At 38.6% G+C, this 18689-nt stretch overlaps 2 protein-coding genes across 2 annotated transcripts in view; one reads left to right on the top strand and one right to left on the bottom strand.

Moving 5' to 3' along the window:
* Positions 1-1091: 1091 nt before the first annotated feature.
* Positions 1092-6399, bottom strand: LOC103364423 (prostate stem cell antigen-like). Its single transcript, XM_008291540.1, has 3 exons — positions 6192-6399; positions 4034-4153; positions 1092-2361 (listed from the first exon to the last, which is right to left on the bottom strand). Exons 1-3 carry the CDS (start codon positions 6241-6243, stop codon positions 2150-2152), a joined length of 384 nt encoding a protein of 127 aa, XP_008289762.1. The 5' UTR covers positions 6244-6399; the 3' UTR covers positions 1092-2149.
* A 4285-nt stretch (positions 6400-10684) lies between these two features.
* Positions 10685-18689, top strand: part of ddah2 (DDAH family member 2, ADMA-independent) — a 24697-nt gene continuing 16692 nt past the window's right edge. Inside the window, exons 1-4 of the mRNA XM_008291542.1 lie at positions 10685-10777; positions 11697-12231; positions 13774-13962; positions 15771-15890. Of these exons, the coding sequence (XP_008289764.1) occupies positions 11932-12231; positions 13774-13962; positions 15771-15890 (609 nt within the window). The 5' untranslated portion in view covers positions 10685-10777; positions 11697-11931. The remainder of the gene's footprint in view (positions 10778-11696; positions 12232-13773; positions 13963-15770; positions 15891-18689) is intronic.

Here is an 18689-nt window from a genome sequence, read left to right as displayed (position 1 = left end):
GTGGAACGTCGTAGACACCTGAAATTTGGCCAGCACAAACTACAGTAAGTGGTGATTGAAAGTTAATAAAACGCTCCCCAAAACTCTGATGGCATCAAAATGTCAGCCTGTAGAATTTCACCAAAACGCCATAAAAAGCCATTAAATGGGGCGTGCTCTATAACTGGCCTGTGTGTGGTCTGATCAGCCTGAAACTTTACATGCGTGCTCCGAGTCTCAGCCAGAGTGTGTTACCAGTATGCCACGCATGCCGCCATGGCTCGCCACGAAACAGGAAGTGGCTCGTAAGTAGGCCACACGTGCTCCGATCTGCCCCAAACTTGACACGACAGATCAGAGTCCCACCAGGAGCACGTTAGTGCCCTAACCCGAAGTGCACAACGGCCGACAATCATACGGCGAGGACCCGTCCAATGCCACTTGCGGCTTTAATTGGTTTTGCATTTTCATGGGATTTGCTGACAGTATGAAAAGAGAAGATACCAGCCTTGTCCTTTTAAAGCCTTGTTGTCACTTTTAAGATGTCGGACCGACACGTTACTTTTGGATTAACTCGCTCCTGGAAGTCTGCTGGTCTGAAACTTCTGTTGAAGTGACTTGAAATGAGCTTGCTGGGAGGAACTGGAACTAACAAACATGCCTCATCTGACTGTAGCAGCAGCTTGTGTAGAGGATTTTATTAACTGCGAGGCACTATGCAAATTTACATTTACGGAAGTTGTTTGCAAACATAAATAGTGTTGTAAACATCTCTGTTGTGAGCTTGAGGCAGCCTCCTCATGTGTTGTTAAAAAATCTGAACCTAAGTGCAATTTAAACTGATTTGAAAATCTTGTACTAAAAATACCGTGTGAGCAAATTTGGTTATTTTTCTACAGAATTTTAATCACAAAAGTTCACCCCTGATGTATTTTGACTGAATTATTGTGGAGTTCATTAATTTTTTTTTAAAGGGATCAAGTCCGAGTGACTTCAGTGCTGATATGTTTTAGTATTTCTTGTTCACCTTTAACTTTCGGATTTGATGCAATTTCAGGGACAGTGTAAAATTCTTAAAATTTAATTTGCATAGTTTGTTTTTCACGTCACTGTTTTTTTTTTTTTTTTTTAAACAACTGTCATGCATGTGCTTTGTTACCCATATTGTGCTTTCCACTTTGTTCCCCACCCCTATGTATTTTCCTTTCAATATTTTAGCCTTTTTTATTTGTCTTTTTTTTTTTATGCTGTTTACTATCGTGTAGTCAGAAGCAGCTGCACTTAAACGTCCACAGGATCAAACCAGTAGCATGGACGCTCAACCAGTAGGTTTAAAGCATCAATGAAGACAATCAAACTAATAGCACTGCTGAAATGTAAATGTTTAAGCTCTTACAAAGACACATGTATTAATATCCCAATAAAATATCTTGTTATTAAGTCCACCTGTAACAAATGCATGTTTTTTTAAATTTTTTTTTAATAATCTCTATCAAGGGTAATATTATTGAAAGACAAACAAAAAGGCGTAGAGTCGGTTCTAGTAGATGCAGTAAATTTTATTCTCAGTCAGCAACCTCAATAAACACTATGTCAAACACAACAACTTTTAGTGAACACAGTAAATACATATAAAATGGAGCATCACTGGCAGGAAACATATAAGAAGGCATCTCTTTAAAGTGTGTGTAATAGCATTATTAGCCTATAGTTATTTTTACTCAAAATATTTTGTGAAAATTTAATTTTTATGACCTTTGACACCTTATTTTAAAGGTCACAAGATAAAAATAAAATGAAATAAAAGGAAGAAAAAAAGCTATTTTTAATTTTGTTTCTCACTTTCTTTTAAGTTTTTAGTACTTTTAATTCAAAAAACACTCTGGGGGTTAGACATCACTTTATTTAGGGTATCAAATCAGGTAATAGTATTTAAAATAGATATATTTTAGTACCACATGTTGCTTTTAGCTGCAGGAAAACATCATTATAGATTTCTCTATATCATAGCACTGCATCACTTCTGTTAATTCTTTCAAAACTGTAATTTTCAAACCTTATTGGTGCACCAGTTCCTGCCCCGTAGGCCTGTGGTTGTACATTTTAATGCATTATTTCCCGCTGATTCCACTCTCTTCTGTGATTTTGGCCTCCTCATGGCCTGAGCTGCTCAGGCCAGCAGGAGGCTGAATGCAGGCAGCAGGCAGAGCATCAATCCTCTCCAGCTGAGGGCAGCAACAGCTGCAGCTTCATTACACAGATCCGTATCGCAGCAGACATTGGTGTAATTGAGGAAGATGCCTGAGGTGTATTTCTGTCCACTCAGGCCGCACTGGGAGCTGACAGCACAGCTCTTCTCATACATCGTCAGCTGTAGAGCGCCTGTAAGAGCAGAGGAGTAGTTTTAGTTCAGTGATAAACATGTAATACAAAGTTTACAGTTGCTCTGGATTCAGTTTCCTTAAAAAAGGAGTCCAACAATATATTAAAATGTTATAAATGTTTTGGTTTTTTTTTTGGTAGGTAAGTGTCACTTATATTGCGTTTTTGTACTTGATTTCAGACTGTGTTCGTATAAACCTGTCACAGGAGATTGTACACACAGGAGGGTGTTTAATCCTTTTTGCGGTGTTTTAGACAGAAAATATCAGTACAGCAAGAGCTTGGATTTTTTTGAATTAATAGATCAGTTTTGATTGGTTAATCATACACTTCTGTGCTCTATTCAGGCCTCACTAATTTAATCAGCTATGATTAGAAATTGTTATAAATTGCCTGAAATTGATTTTTTTAAAAAGCGTTTACGTAATCATGAATAATTTAGGCTCCATCATACTTCCACACTTTAGCTGATATAACAATAAACAAGATATTAAAATACCTAATTTAAATTTGCTGTATAAACTAAACTATGGTTGCTTATTTTTGTTAGTCCTGATGATCAAGTTTTAATTCATCATCTTGAATTGTTGTACATTGATTTCACCAATCCTATGTTAACACATACATTTTTTTTTTTTTTTTAACTTAAATTTTAGCTTTGGATGGATCAACTTGAAATTGTAAAGGAATGCAATGAGTTTTAATACTGGAAATATGAATAACTATAAGTTAAATTAAATTAAAACAACATACACAGATGATGTATTTTGTATTTTATGCAATAAATCGGGTGTAATTTAGATATAACCATGAAGTCATTTTGGCCTTTATTTGTTTTTATGTAACTGATTAATTTTGCTCCATTTTTTTAAGTTTAGTGTCACATCACCAAAATCTAACATATTGACTTGCATATATTCAAAATTAAAAAGTGCACTGAAGATTCAGTTTCAGCTAACATAAGACGGATGCTGAGAACAAAGAAAACTTAACAGAAAGCAAGTGGCAGCTTCTTTTCTCACTTATTTACCTCATTATACACTTGACAGGTCGATTTCTGGGTTGGACATTAGAAGAAACATAGATGCCATCACATCTTTTCACTGCTCTCCATTCATGCTGCTCATGTGTAAAACTGTGTGTATTTATAGGGGCTTTATCCTCTGATGAGACACAGTGGATGTTCTGCCACACCCTCAGAGCCCAGTAAGTTATTTATAGAGATAATTTGATGGCATCATGGGCATTAGTGAGCCGACAACCGGTCTGATGAGAAACGATGCTGAGGTTTGATCTGTTGAGTCACTGTTTGCTCCTGTTTTGTTCTTACAGGCCCTGAAAACCAGCCTAAATTTTTATTTTGGGATCTGGAGCAGTAGCAGCAGACAGAGAGAGCAGACAGTTCAGTCTACAAATCATTCTATAATTCTACTATTACAATCATTTGAAGCTGAAAGTAGACAGTTTACCATTTAAAAAAAAAAAGAAATTGTAATCTGTTCAGTTTTGAGGTTGAAGACTGGATCAGCAAATGACAGAAAGTCAATACAAATGATGACAAACTGAACTGTTTATTTCTCAAATCTGCTCCCAGACAATCTTCTGTACAAGCAGGTTCTGTTTACCAGTTTGTGACCTGATCTCATGTGCGGACGCAGAAATAAACTCTCACCTCGTCTTCCAGTCGCTACGCTGGAGAGGCAGCGCTGCCCAGCCGGACACTCCAGAGGAAACTTTAAACAGTCCAGAGGAGAGATGGCTGGAAATACGCAAGTGTAACACTTCAAACAGGCTGAAAAACACAATTACACTTTATTAAATAACTTAAAGTAGCATCAATCTTGAAATGATGAAGCTCATAGCAACAATATGAGTTTAAAATCTGATATTGTATCATATTGCATGATGAAATGATCACAAAACAAGCAAAGTAATTCTCTTAATTTGGCTCCTATAGAAAATTTCCACAAGCTCTACTGTTGGAAAAATCTACTTGTTAGTGCTCTCTGCTGGACAAACTTCGCAACAGAGATACTTTATAAATGACCTCAGAGTTTAATTAGGCTTTTCTGTGTTTATGATTTAACACTTATTAGCTGACAAGTTAGACACTGATGCTGATATATCTGGAAGAAGACAATATTGGACGTATCAGTTTAACTGTGGGAAAAGGGAAAATTCCACAGTTGTTTTGGAATAATTTGATTGATACTTCCATCCATCCATTACCTATACACCGCTTAATCCTCACTAGGGTTGCGGGGGGGCTGGAGCCTATCCCAGCCAACTTAGGATGAACATGTTTTGGACTTGTGGGAAGAAGCCGGAAAACCCGGAGAGAAAGCTGCATGGGGAGAACATGCAAACTCCACGCAGAAAGATCCCCGTTCCCCCACCGGGACGCGAACCGGCAACCGTCTTGCTGCGAGGCAACAGTGCTACCAATTGCGCCTGATTATATATAATCCATCCATCCATTATCTATACACCGCATAATCCTCACTAGGGTCGCGGGGGGGCTGGAGCCTATCCCAGCTGACTTAGGGCGAAGGCAGGGGACACCCTGGACAGGTAACCAGTCTATCACAGGGCCACACAACCAAGCACACTCACATTCACACCTACGGACAATTTTAGAATCACCAATTAACCTCAACATGTTTTTGGACTGTGTGGGAGGAAGCCGGAGAACCCATAGAGAACCCACGCTGCTCGGGGAGAACATGCAAACTCCACACAGAAAGATTCCTGTGCCCCCACCGGGACGCGAACCGGCAACCTTCTTGCTGCGAGGCAACAATGCTAACCAACTGCGCCACCTTGCAGCCCCATTATATGTAATAATAAGCTTTATTTATTATTATTATTACTTTATTTATGATTGACACTTGTTTTGTCCAGATACAATTATGAATTAAATTTACCATCATTGTGACACATCAAAAAGAAAATTGTGTTTATATAATCTATCTGTATAATTGGATTTCCACTTGATATTTTTGAAGAAAAGCACTTCTGTTTAACAGTAAAATGAAATTCTCTGTGTATATGCTAACAGTTTTGTAAAAAAACAAACAAACAAACAAAAAAAGATGTAATTTTGTAGAAGATATTTTTTAAAACGTATTTACATTTTGACACAAGAATTGACGTTACCAATTATCAGAGTAATTAAAGATGAATTTTCTGCGGATAAACAGAATAACATTTCTGTTTTGCCACTAAAAACACAGTTTACAATTAATCAAACACCATTTAAAAGGACATATGCAGTATTTAGACCACAGTAGGTGAGCATGTGTTTGCTATAATCAGTCCCCCTACTCTTTAACCAGGTTTCAGATGATGGAGAACAAATTCCACAATCATCCTCCTGTGTACACAAATCAAATCAAGCATGTACCATCCAGGTACAGTATTTTTTTAGAATAAAATGGCCTCATTGTTGAGCAGCTTTTTACAGACTGAAACATAAATGGGATATTTTCTACTTTTTTTTTTTTTAATGTAGTTGAGTCAGACTCATGTAAACTTTGGTTTAAAGTTTTTTGACAGAACAAGCATTTTGTTCTCCATTAGTTATATTAGAAATTGATTTCTTAATGCCCAGCAATGAAGTTTAAAAGTTAAAAGCTGCAATTTCACTGCACATTAAAATACTGTGGTCAGATGAGAAAAATATGACCCTGTCATTAAAGAAAAAAGAAAACTGCATTAAGTGTTACAAAGTGTTACTGAAAATGCATTTAGTAAAATCCTGCAGAGGATTTTCTTTATAATTTAGCTGATAAAAGTCCCTTTTTTTAAACCTATATTTACTTTTTACATACCTGCCACAGGAAGACAGCACAGGAGAACAAATAGAAGTTGTGAACGAGACATGATACTTCCTCAAAAGTCCTTAAAAGTCCCTCAGACACCTTTTCTCGCTGGGGATTTGTACAGAAATCTCTTCTCAGGAGGTTAAAATTGTACTTGCTGATTTTTTTCTGTATTTTAAGCACCGTCAGAGTTTTTCTCACTCTTGACTCTTGTCGTGATGTTCAGGCAGTCAGCGTCTCCTCCCTAAAACTTTTAATTGAATCTAGAGAAGTAATTATAGACAGCTGACCTGGGTGAAGGCAGTTTAGAAATGAAGACTTGTATGTTTATATGAAGCTATGGGAAGCTTGATAATAATCTCTATGTAACAATGTGGTAATTAGAGAAAGAGAGAGATGTAGAAACTGAAAAAGAAGTATTCATGAATAATAGAGCTGACCTCACTGTGAAGGCTATAAATCAATTTTCTAGTTGTCACAAGTCAGTAATACTTCTGGGGATTTAATGGCATTAAGAGTTTTTATTTTTTGATTACATGCTTGAAGTTGACACTGATGTTTGTTTTGTTGAGAATGGGATTACAAAAACAGAAAGTGTTGCACTTTTCTGAATCATTTTACCATTTTTTCAATATAGAGTTGAAAGTAGAGATGTGGGGCTTACGCACATCTTTTTATGTCAATAAAACATTTTTAAAAATTGTATTTAAAGTGATAAAATACACCAATTGTCATTTTAAAAATTCCCAAAACAAGTTGGTATACAATCACTTTGCGTATAAAAAGACTGGATTATTGCTATGTTGAGCTGTTAAGTAACCACATGTTGGTTGATTACTGCTAAAGAAACTTTAGATTCTATGTCATATTTTACATATTTCACTTTTCTGGCAGTATGATACTTTGTGACATAAGCACGTGTGGAAACAATGCAATCATGCATGTTTAAAAGGTGCTAAAAAAGATAAAAAATTTATGACAGAAAATGGCCAAAAAAACATCAAAATGATGCTAGACTCCTTCAGGCACTGTTTAAGCATAATGTAAAGGTACATTTAAACTTTAAATGAATGATAACTGTCAAAATATTGTCATTTCTGGCCCTTAACTACTCAAAACGTTTGGTTGGTGCTCGATGAATTTGCACCTATGACCTTATAGTTGCACTGTAAAAAAAACACCGACTTTTGTTTGAGTCAATATTTGTATTTGCATGTGACAGCAGCTACTGCAGCGATGCTCAGAGTGAAGTCAGAAAAGATGGACACCAATAAAGTCAGCAGAAAGAGTCAGTAGATAAACAGTGAGCCGGAGAATGAGTCGCTTTAACTAAATTATCCTTCAGGGTGTAATAGGAGCCGTGAGGGCAGCAGGCAGGACGGTCTGCTGACAGCAGTCTTGTGATGGAGAGAGCAAAGCAGGCTCAGACTGAATAAGCTGTTTACCAGCTGATTAATTGTGCAGCCGTAAGTCGTCCAAAAACACTCCCTGCAAACAGACTCCTGCTTTTCTACAAGCTCTCTTGTAAATTTGCAGCTTTTTTAATCTGGATCAAGTACTCGATGCAGAAATGATCAGCTGGCTTTGATGAGTCATAAATGGCATCAAAAATGTCATGCTGTTTGCAGTTGTGTGTGTTTGCTGTTAAAGTAGATTTTTGAATGGAGTTTGGTGTGACAGTTCACTGCCCTGTTGTAAATGGGAAGTATTGTCCATTTATACTCAAATGTACTTTTTGGATCAACTTTTTAAAAGAATCTACCCATATCCTGCAAAAACAAACTGCAAAACTACTATTAAATGAAGCTATTTTGCTGCATGAGCCAGTTTTTAGTTTAATAAAAGCATTTTTAAAAATGCTTCAGGAGTTATTGCTTTAGAAGAGTAAGACTGCAAAATTAAAATTAGGTTTCCCTGCCTTTGTTTCTCTATTTCTGAGTGTATTTTGAGTGTAAATTAACCACACGGTTCCCTCTGTTTTCCTATTTTTATCTGCAGCAGGACGTTTTCACAGACGGCGTTGATGCTGTGTTAGACGGGGATGTTTTGTGTGCTGGCTGAAGCGTCTCAGTGGACAGATGGTGTTCTTTAATCCTGTCTGTACCCTCTACCTCCCATCCTGCTACATAGCCCTCTGCTATTACATCCACCTCACATTTTCTGCCTCTGCCTCACATTGTAGATGTGTTTTATCTGTGGTGCTTACACCTCTGACTCCTTGCTGCTGCAGTCTAGTCACTAGAAGGAAATATGCCACCTCATGAGTCAACAAGTCGCCTCTGGAGGTATTTATTAGATATATACACAAGCGTGTGCATGTTTACATCAGTGCTGAGCAGACCTACAAATAGCATTTTGCTTAGCGATGCAGGAACATTAATTGTCAACACAGTTCTTGTCCTCTCTGGTGCCTGCCGAGGCAACCTGTTTATCCAACAATCACAACATCATTTGACCCACTTTTCAGGAAAAGCCAGATTATTTGCCGTGTCACGCAGAAAAACCAGACAAAGATGGCCTCAGCATATATCCTTTAATCTGTGATGAGTTTGAATGCTGCAGAAAGGCCACATTTACATTTATATATGAAGCACAAGCACATCTGCTGATGGCCTTCAAAAACAATTCATCAGGATTAGAAGAGGCATGAAAGAGGAGTCCTTAATCCGAGAAAAACCCAAATCTGGCTGTAACTTGGTGTCTTAATTCAACGGAGGGGTGTCGAGGTGACAAAAGAAGAGATTTTCTGAGCGGAGGACTCACTTAGACAAACATTTCCAAAAGTTACCTTTAAATTAAACCACTCTTTGTTAGCCATGGGAGAAGCCATGGGAACAAAAAAAAAAGTTTCTTATGCACCAGGTTCTGCCTTTTCTGCACCAAATTATGATGGAAATTTGTGTTTATGTAACAGAAAACACACAATTCAGGCACAATGAGTAGCCTATACAGTGGTTTTTCAAAATAAAAGTATGTTTCATGTATGTAATATTTCATTTTTCATTAGTGGGGAAAAATGCATGTGTTGTAGATATTGAGAGGGATGTTTCCTCTGCATGCACCCTGAAATCTACATTAGTGTTGTTTTTGTTTTCTTATTTGTTTATTGAATTTAGCAAATCACTGTAGGGCAGAAAGTCTTTTTTTTTTTTGGTCTCTCACTTTAAGCATTTTCTTATGCAGGGAAGAGGCCATGTAGATATAGATAAGAGCTTGTATGCACCATCAATTTATTAAAATCTGGATTTTTTAAAAAGTGCTTACAAACCTCATAAGATAATAAAAACTTAAATTACATAAATTAAGTACATGCAAGACATCACACTGCCTTCATCCAGCCACTAGTTTCTTCTTTCATTTGCTCTGCAGGTCAGTTTTACATTGTTTAATGGTTTGTACCACTTGTTTCCAGTACTCCTTGATGTAGGTTTACAGTCTTTTCGAGTCTGTGCAAGAGCTTCAACTAAATCCATAGCTAAACCTGAATTATACACACTTTAACTAATAAAAATACGAGCAGATTCTCTATGTACTTATAAGAAACACCTGCATTTTTATACTGTCTGTACACTTTTCAGTAACAATACTGTCAAATCTTTGAATTGCTCCAAAATCAGTGTCAAAATATCTGGTTGGTCAAAACTACTTGTAGAGAAATGGTTCCACAAAAAAGTAGTGAAATTAGTTTTACCAAAACTGTCAGTTACTATCCCTTAAAAAACGACACTAACAACTAGCATTAGCATTAGCTTACGATCAGGGATTAATTATACATGTATGAACACAATGCTAGTGCTAGAGTCACAACTATTCTAATATAGTTGTCTATAATTTTAGTAATAATTTTAAAGCCTAAACTAATGAATTAACAATAGTTTGGGCTTTAAAAATATTAAAAGTAAAGGTAAAGTAACTTGACTGAATATAAGTTAAATTTCCAACAATATGGATTCTGATTGGCTCTGAGTACTATAGTTTAACGCCTCAATAGTTGTCTTTGTCTTTGAGAACTTGGCCCTAGCAAAACTCTACAGTAAGCTAGTCATTTTCTACTCGCCATTAATCCTGACTGTGCAGCATCACTGAGCAGGACTGGAGGCCCGAACAACGGCGGCTGATCGGTTCAATCAGCGCTGATTGAATCCGGCCGGCCAGGCGCGCGCACGCGCGTGTGTTTGTGGGGGGGGGGGCTGGACGAACGGCTCGGAGTGGCTGTCAAGGCACCGAAAACATACGAAGAAGAACACAAGTATGGTCGCGTGGTTTCAAAAAGTAAAAGCATATCGAGCGCCAAAATTAAATATTTCAACGAATATGTGGAAACTATTTGTTGTTTCGGCTCTCTCACAATTTTTGGAATTACTTGTTTAATTTAACAAAGCGATAAATGTTGTAACATAGCACATTTCCTGTGAAATAACACCGTTCGTCTTATTTTGAAATACATAACCGGATACGTGCATATACACAGTCGCCATTTTGACACTCGGCATAAGAGAAGGGACCCGGAGAGTAACGGGAACTGGGCTGCTGTGGAAATTAAATTAAAACGGAGGAAAACGCGGCCGGACGTGGACAGACGGCGCTGAAAACAGGTAAGCAGGACTAAATGTACGCCCGTGTTTGTTACTGGTGCTCTTCTGTGAGTGTTGGCGGCGGTTAGAAAGATGTGGAACATCTTCAGAAGTATTTGGGAAGAGCGTTGAACTGCGGGGCGGTTCACTCCCGCAGAAACACACTCAGTATGTTTTGTTCTGCGTATGGCGGAGATTTACACCGTTTAATGCAGCTGGACACCCTCAGTCTAATATTATAATGGCTTAAGACATTTAACAAGTATATATTATGAACAATGCCGCTGTTTGTGGAGCTTGATTGATGTTGAATGAAATACTAACACGTCATTTAAGCACCATTACCTGAGCCTAAACTTGCATGTAGTGTACTAAATACGCTTTATGTGCTTCCTCATGACTAAATGAGTGAATATCAAAGCCCAGCACTTGTTGCATAAGTTATGAGGCAGACTTTTGAGACATCCTCTGTGGAGGGAAACCCAGGTCCCTTTCTGCAGCCTCACAGTGGGCGACTGCTGAAGATGATAAAAGGGCAATTGTACCAAATCTAAACCCACTGTTCAGATATGTACAAGCTTTGCAGCATATTTCAGGGCTTTTGAATAATGTTTCCTCACAGTCTAACCTTGAACAAAGCTCCTTTGTCTCCTTTCAGCTCTGTCTCTGTTATTTCAGCTGCCTTTGGATGTTTTGATGAGGATACATTTGTTTTTCTTGCGGTAGTACACCACTACCAAGTGCAATTTTTTAGTGTTATGTTTCATTATAGTTGGAACAAAGTCTCTAGAATACTAATTTACCCCTCCAGCTAGCCTGGGACGTGCCCCTGAAATGTTAGTATCTCACAGTATGTGCTCGCTGGAGGTGTAAATCAATATTTTGTTAGGTTTGTTGATTCTTGCCTTGGCTTTGATGTGTCCATCTTCCTCTGTTTTAGGCTGGAATCATCTGCTTCCACCCTTCAGATGGGAGAATAGCTGGTGAATGACAGAAGATGCTCTCCATTCTTCTCCTGGATCTCTTAATTCACACCATTAACTTTTTTTAAAGCATTTTCATCTGTTGTTTCTACAAGATCAGACTGTGACAGAATTGCAAACACTTCTCCTGCCAGAGCAACTTATTGGAATTTTGAGAGAACACCAGTATTTGCTACCAGCATTATTGAAATCATGGCAAATATGTGCCCGTATGGCCGCTTCACCCATGCCGTGGTGCGGGGCGTCCCAGAGACCTTTGGGAAGCCGGTGGCAGAGGGCCGTGAGAATGGGGAGGCCTCGGTGGATCTGGCCAAAGCTCAGCGTCAATTCGGCTGCCTAACAGGAGCGTTTAGGCAGAAGGTGGGTCTGCAGCTGATCGAGATCCCCCCTGACCCCGAGCTGCCAGAGAGCTGGAGGATAGAAGATGTGGCAGTCATCCAGGGAGACACGGCCCTCATCACCAGACCCTTCAAACAGCAGAGACGCAGCGAGGTAACAGCTGAGAAGAAGCCGGCTTTAGTAACTCATTTTTGCAGCCTTAATCCCTTGATAATGCACTTAATCTTGTTTTTAAGCTCGAGTTTCAGTTCTTATGAGTATGAAGATGAACTTGAAGCAAATACTTTGTTTACAGCAGTCTTTTGTGACCTTTACATGTTGGTGTTGTTCCTCATTGATGCACTCAGTTTCAACTGCAGTAAACAACCTTTTCAGTACAAGATACAACCCAACTTACTTTGACCGTTTCTATGTTTTTCTTAGATTTGTCTAAGTTTACTTCTCAGTGCAAGTGTAGTGCTTTTGGCAGCTGAGTTGTGGATGTTTGTTGGCTTAAATGTGGATGTTAGATGTTCCAGTCACACTTTTAGTTTCCTAATAATGTCCTTGTAAATGAGACAAATTTTCAAATGGCATATGTCAAATTAATATTAGTTGATGTTTCTCACATATGAAAAAATGGTCTGTTACTATATAACAAATTATGAATTTATGTTCTTATTAAGGATAACTACAGGGTAGAACATTGCAAGTAGTATAACTTGAAAAAAACAAAGATCCCTGTGTTATGTTTAACAACACATCCAGTAACCTTAGAGGTTTAATGCTGCACCAGAAGAGGACTTAATGGTTGTCTGAATTTGTTTAAACTGAAAATTGAAGTTTATTTTTTGTTTGGCTGTTGGGTCTACAATGGTATAAGGAATACACTTTTTCTTAGAATGTCTTACAAGTGTTGATTTGTTTCATCTGGATGATTATGAAAAACTTGAGTTGCAGCTTGTTTTTGTAGCAGATTTTATCTTCTAAGCTTGGGAAAGAAGGCCGAATATTTTGTTGAAGACCAAGGCTGTAAAATAACTTTTATTTTGTATGAAAATGTAAAGAATTGACAATTGGAACTGTGATTTTGTTGTGTTCTAAACCACACTGGGGTTGGGCACTAAAAATACAAAATATAAGAAAAAACATGTCGGCATGCTTAATATCCTGACATTTTCCTGGGAAAAAGAATCATGTAACCTGGTTGAAATTGTAGAGAACAAAGGCATTCCTCTCAAAGAACAGCGTTTTAACCTCCCAAAATATTCATTTATTGTTGATTCATTACTGGAAAGTTTAGTCATTTTTTATATGGATGTTTGTTTGTTTGTTTTTGTTTTTTTTTTTACATTTTTTATGTGTTCAGCTGACCTTCTGCGCACCAACCAAAAACTCAACTAGAGGAATTGGGACTTTCCAGGACACTTTATTTAGATATTACAGACCTGTAGGATCACTGAGGTTTCCTAACTTCACCAACAAGGCAACATGTCATGTTAACAAAACTCCAATGATAAAAGAAATATTCACACCTCTTTTATTTACCGTTGTTTGTCAATAAGATAAAAAGAGACTGATAGAACCAGCAGCAATGGAGATACATGCTGAAAAGGACACTAATCACCTGTATGGTTTTATTATGCCGCCTTTTGATTGGAACTCTCACACGGAGTTAAATTAATCACGTCTCCCTTCGTTCTCTCCATCTGTCAGGTGGAGGCAGTGAGGAGGGTGATGTCGGAGCTGAACCTCACTGTGGTAGAGATGGGAGGTGAGGAAGGGGACTCCAGCGGGGCCACGCTGGAGGGCAGTGATGTCCTCTTCACCGGGAGGGAGTTCTTTGTCGGCATCTCGTCCCACACCAACCGCAGAGGAGCCGAGGTGCTCGCAGACACTTTCAGGGTAAGGTGTGTGTGTGTGTGCGTGCGTGCGCGATGACTGATATGCCGATAACACCGAGCAAGTACATTAAAAAGGAATAGATTAAAAACAATAAACATAAAAATGAAACGGTAAGAACCTGGTGAAAAAGTTATCACAATAGATTAAAAACAAATAGAACAAAAAAAGAATACAATTAACAACATAACATAAATGATTAAAATGAAATAAGAAATTCCTGGAAACCATATATTTAATCAAAAGCCATAAGAGAGTTCAAAGATTTAAACATTTCTAGCTGAGTATGAAGTTCACAAGTTCCTCATTGAAGGTTGTGGACAGGTTTACCGAAATACAGCTCTCAAAATGATTAGAAATGTTGTTCAAGTTAACATTAAAGGCATCTAAAATCACAAAAAAGCATGTATCATAGCAAAGAGGTCACTTTTGACCATTATTATATTTCAATAAATCCATCCATTATCTATACACCGCTTAATCCTCACGAGGGTCGCGGGGGGGCTGGAGCCTAACCCAGCCGACTTAGGGCGAAGGCAGGGACACCCTGGACAGGTCTATTTCAATAAATGCCTTATAAAATTAAAAAATGTTAACTGATATTCTGCGTGCAGATATACATTTGCAGTTGAAATGAAAATTGTTGTGTAAAAACTTAGAATAACACAAACTCCAGCGCAAACAATTGAGAAACTGATGTGTAGCCATGAAGATAATGGGACGTTCAGAGAGTGAGAGAGGAGCTGAGTCAAAGTTGCACAGTTTTAGATTTACTTATTTTATCAGGAATCACTTAAAAACATAAAAATGTGGAATATCAGATCTGATAATCAGTTGAGCTGTAGTATTTACAGCCCTTTTTTATGCTGTTAAATAAAATGCCAATATACATTTAATGGTACAATTGTTCATTGATTTAAGCTGTTAGTTCAGTAAGATTTACATGAGAAGTTATTCATCATTAACTGGAGGTTTGTAAACTGAGATGGACACAGCTACTGCAGAAAAGGTGTATTTTTAATTATGGGATTTGCTGATTATGGAATGAACCTTCTGTGTCTTTGTCTCTCAATAAAACGCTCCCTAATAGCCAAACTCAAACCTATCAATAAACCATAAACTAATCAGTGGCTGTACATTTTTAGTCAGTGCAACAAAGATGGCCTCGATGCCAAGAGTCTCATTAGAAAAAGGACCCAGCTGTCAAAGTGAGCAGGTGGCCATTTGCTGTACAGCATTTGGGGAATTCTTGTCTGTAAACAGTGATGAATGAGGTCGTTCCGTCGGCCAAATAATGGAGACCATACAGCGAGCAGCCTCCTGCGACCCACCCATTAGTATTGATTCTCTTGCTTCTTTTAAGTGCATTTCACACACGTGATTGAGGCGCACATTTACTTTATATCTTTTCATGTTGAATGTGTTTGCTGTTGCTTTGTGTCTGGTATGAGTTAAAGTGGATGGGTGGGTTAATGTGGTCACAACAGGGCATGAAAATAGAAGGAATGCCAAACTACTTCATCAGACATCCTCAGTATTGTGTTTCAGAGGAACATATTTCAGGTTTTGTTAAATTTTAAGAAGTCTGAAAGTGCAGGTGTCGAGTGCTGCCTCACTCTGTCGCTGCCTTTCTTACTAAGACACAGGTGGCAGTAGTGACATTAGCTACACTTGTGCTTTTCCTGCTACGACTGAATGTCCACCGTGGATGAAAACCACTGGGGTGACTGCTGCCAAACTGGATGAGAGAACCTTTAGAAACCTGAAGAGACTGAATGTGAATTTAACCTTTAAACCTCCCATCTGTTCAGGACTTTGCTGTGTCCACCGTCCCTGTCTGTGGAGGAGCCCGACTGAAAAACATTTGCTCTATGGGAGGTCCAGACACAATCATCATCAGCAACAGTGATGGAGCCAAGAAGACACTCCGGGTAAGACAGTGGTCATGTGGAGTTTCACCAGAGTTTGTTCACATACAGTGAAATATTGTACATGATGTTAGAGGAGAGTTCCGGTTTTAAATCTAAATTAAATTTAAATATAAATGAACCCTCTGAACCCCAGTTCTTTTGCTTCTGTCACATTTTTCCTCACTGTAGGCAATCATAGAAAAAACCCTGGAAACATGTACAAAATTTTTCCAAGTGACCACAGGTGTTACAAACGACAAATGGGTGGCTCAAACTACTGTAGATATTTTACTACTTACATCTTTAATTTGTTTTCTTACTTTTCTTCTATTTGCTTTAACCCTTTTAACCCTAACACATCCTGCAGTTCAGTCCACTTCAGATGAAATGTTACAAAATTTTTGTTAAGGCTTCTTAGTAGTGCCAAGCAGCAGAAATATATATACATACATACATACATGCTCACCAGCCACTTTAAATTTCTAATCAGCCAATCACATGGTGGCGACTCAATGCATTAAGGCATGTAGACATGGTCAAGACGATCTGCTGCAGTTCAAACTGAGCATCAGAATGGGGAAGAAAGGTGATTTAAGTGACTTTGAACGTGGCATGGTTGTTGGTGCCAGACGGGCTGGTCTGAGTATTTCAGAAACTGCTGATCTACTAGGATTTTCACGCACAACCATCTCTAGGGTTTACAGAGAATGGTCCGAAAAAGAGAAAATATCCAGTGAGCGGCAGTTCTGTGGGCGCAAATGCCTTGTTGATGCCAGAGGTCAGAGGAGAATGGCCAGACTGGTTCGAGCTGATAGAAAGGCAACAGTAACTCAAATAACCACTCGTTGCAACCGAGGTATGCAGAATAGCATCTCTGAACATACAACACGTCGAACTTTGAGGTGAATGGTCTACAGCAGCAGAAGACCACACTGGGTGCCACTTCTGTCAGCTAAGAACAGGAAACTGAGGCTACAATTTGCACAGGCTCACCAAAATTGGACAATAGAAGACTGGAAAAACGTTGCCTGGTCTGATGAGTCTCGATTTGTGCTGCGACATTCGGATGGTAGGGTCAGAATTTGGCGTCAACAACATGAAGGCATGGACCATCCTGTCTTGTATCAACAGTTCAGGCTGGTAGTGGTGGTGTAGTGGTGTGGGGGATATTTTCTTGGCACACTTTGGGCCCCTTAGTACCAACTGAGCATCGTGTCAATGCCACAGCCTACCTGAGTATTGTTGCTGACCATGTCCATCCCTTTATGACCACAGTGTACCCATCTTCTAATGGCTACTTCCAGCAGGATAGCGTGCCATGTCATAAAGCACGAATCATCTCAGACTGGTTTCTTGAACATGGCAATGAGTTCACTGTACTCCAATGGCCTCCACAGTCACCAGATCTCAATCCAATAGAGCACCTTTGGGATGTGGTGGAACAGGAGATTCACATCATGGATGTGCAGCTGACAAATCTGCAGCAACTGCGTGTTGCTATCGTGTCAATATGGAGCAAAATCTCTGAGGAATGTTTCCAGTACCTTGTTGAATCTATGCCATGAAGGATTAAGGCAGTTCTGAAGGCAAAAGGGGGTACTAGCAAGGTGTACTTAATAAAGTGGCAGGTGAGTGTATATATATATTACAGAATCGGGTTAGTTCAAATTTTTTATCCTTGGGGGAAAAAAATTTAAATTTAGACATGTAGCATAAACTGGTTTTGTTTAAATATCAGGATTTTAGGCTTTGATTTGGTTAATTTGTCCAACAGAACTATACACATGATTAGTTCAAGAAGCAGAGGAAAGTTGAAAACCCAATCATTCTTTGTGTTTTTATAGTTTCTGGCTCTGATAAATTATGTTATTTTGGATTATTTAAAAAAGAGAATACATCTTCCTCATCTGTCAAGATTTTAGGAAAGAGGTCGCACAAAGATGTATATAACAATTTCAGTACTAAAAGCTCCTATCACCTAATGACATTACATAATTCATCCAAGCACTGTGATTTTTCTTTACACATAGTTAGCTTTACGTTTAGCGTGTGTCAATGATGGAGAAGTCGTATTAACTAAAATCAAGAGTCTGATACCTTGTAAATGTAAATTAGTCATTTGGAATGGTGTATGTGGATGAATATGCAGACAGATTAGGTCAGTTGGCAAACAAAGGTCCTGAAATGGAGATGCTTAGTGCACATCAGTAATGAGACTCTGGGGTCCAAGCCTTAATGTGTATTGTAGCCAAATTATTAGGGTCCGAACACTCAAGAGGGTGCGAAGACCCTATTGGAATTGCTAGGAATTTTTTTTCTTATTATTCCGTACAAAGGTCCACAGCGTACTCACACACTCACCAAACTCGCCACACACATCAGACCTGGCAAAAAATGTTATAATTAGGGGAAAATACACACCTCAATAGAAAATTGGCTCAACAGCGCCACCTACAAAATTACAAAAAATGGGCCCCCGAACACACTTTCATGTAGAGCCACGAAATTTGGCACACACATGTAACAACTTGAGACGCACAAAAAAGCCTCAAGAACACATATCCGAAACTCAACAGGAAATCAGCCATTTTGAAAAACATGACGGCTTTCCGCGGAAAATCATCCAGTTTTGATTGTTTTCAAAATCTATCTCATCCTAGGGTGTGAGTTGAACACATTTCAAATTCGGCCAACACAAGCTACAGGACGTGGTGATTAAAAGTTATCAAAATGTTCCGCAAAAGTCTGATGGTGTGGAAATGGTGGCCCGTGCAATTTTGATCAATGGCCATTTTGGCGGTGTTTACGGCATTCAACGGA

The sequence above is a fragment of the Stegastes partitus genome, unplaced genomic scaffold, assembly GCF_000690725.1.
Source record: "Stegastes partitus isolate 25-593 unplaced genomic scaffold, Stegastes_partitus-1.0.2 Scaffold749, whole genome shotgun sequence".
In the NCBI taxonomy this organism is placed as follows: domain Eukaryota; kingdom Metazoa; phylum Chordata; class Actinopteri; family Pomacentridae; genus Stegastes; species Stegastes partitus.
This window is presented reverse-complemented; position numbering and strand designations above follow the sequence as displayed.

Bases quoted from the DNA above. Each gene is read 5' to 3' on its own strand.
- LOC103364423 (XM_008291540.1), bottom strand. From the start codon at position 6,243: ATGTCTCGTTCACAACTTCTATTTGTTCTCCTGTGCTGTCTTCCTGTG. The intron at 4,154-6,191 runs GTATGTAAAAAG...TGTGTTTTTCAG, and splicing joins GTGCTGTCTTCCTGTGGCAG to CCTGTTTGAAGTGTTACACT. The intron at 2,362-4,033 runs GTGAGAGTTTAT...CTGCTCTTACAG, and splicing joins CGTAGCGACTGGAAGACGAG to GCGCTCTACAGCTGACGATG.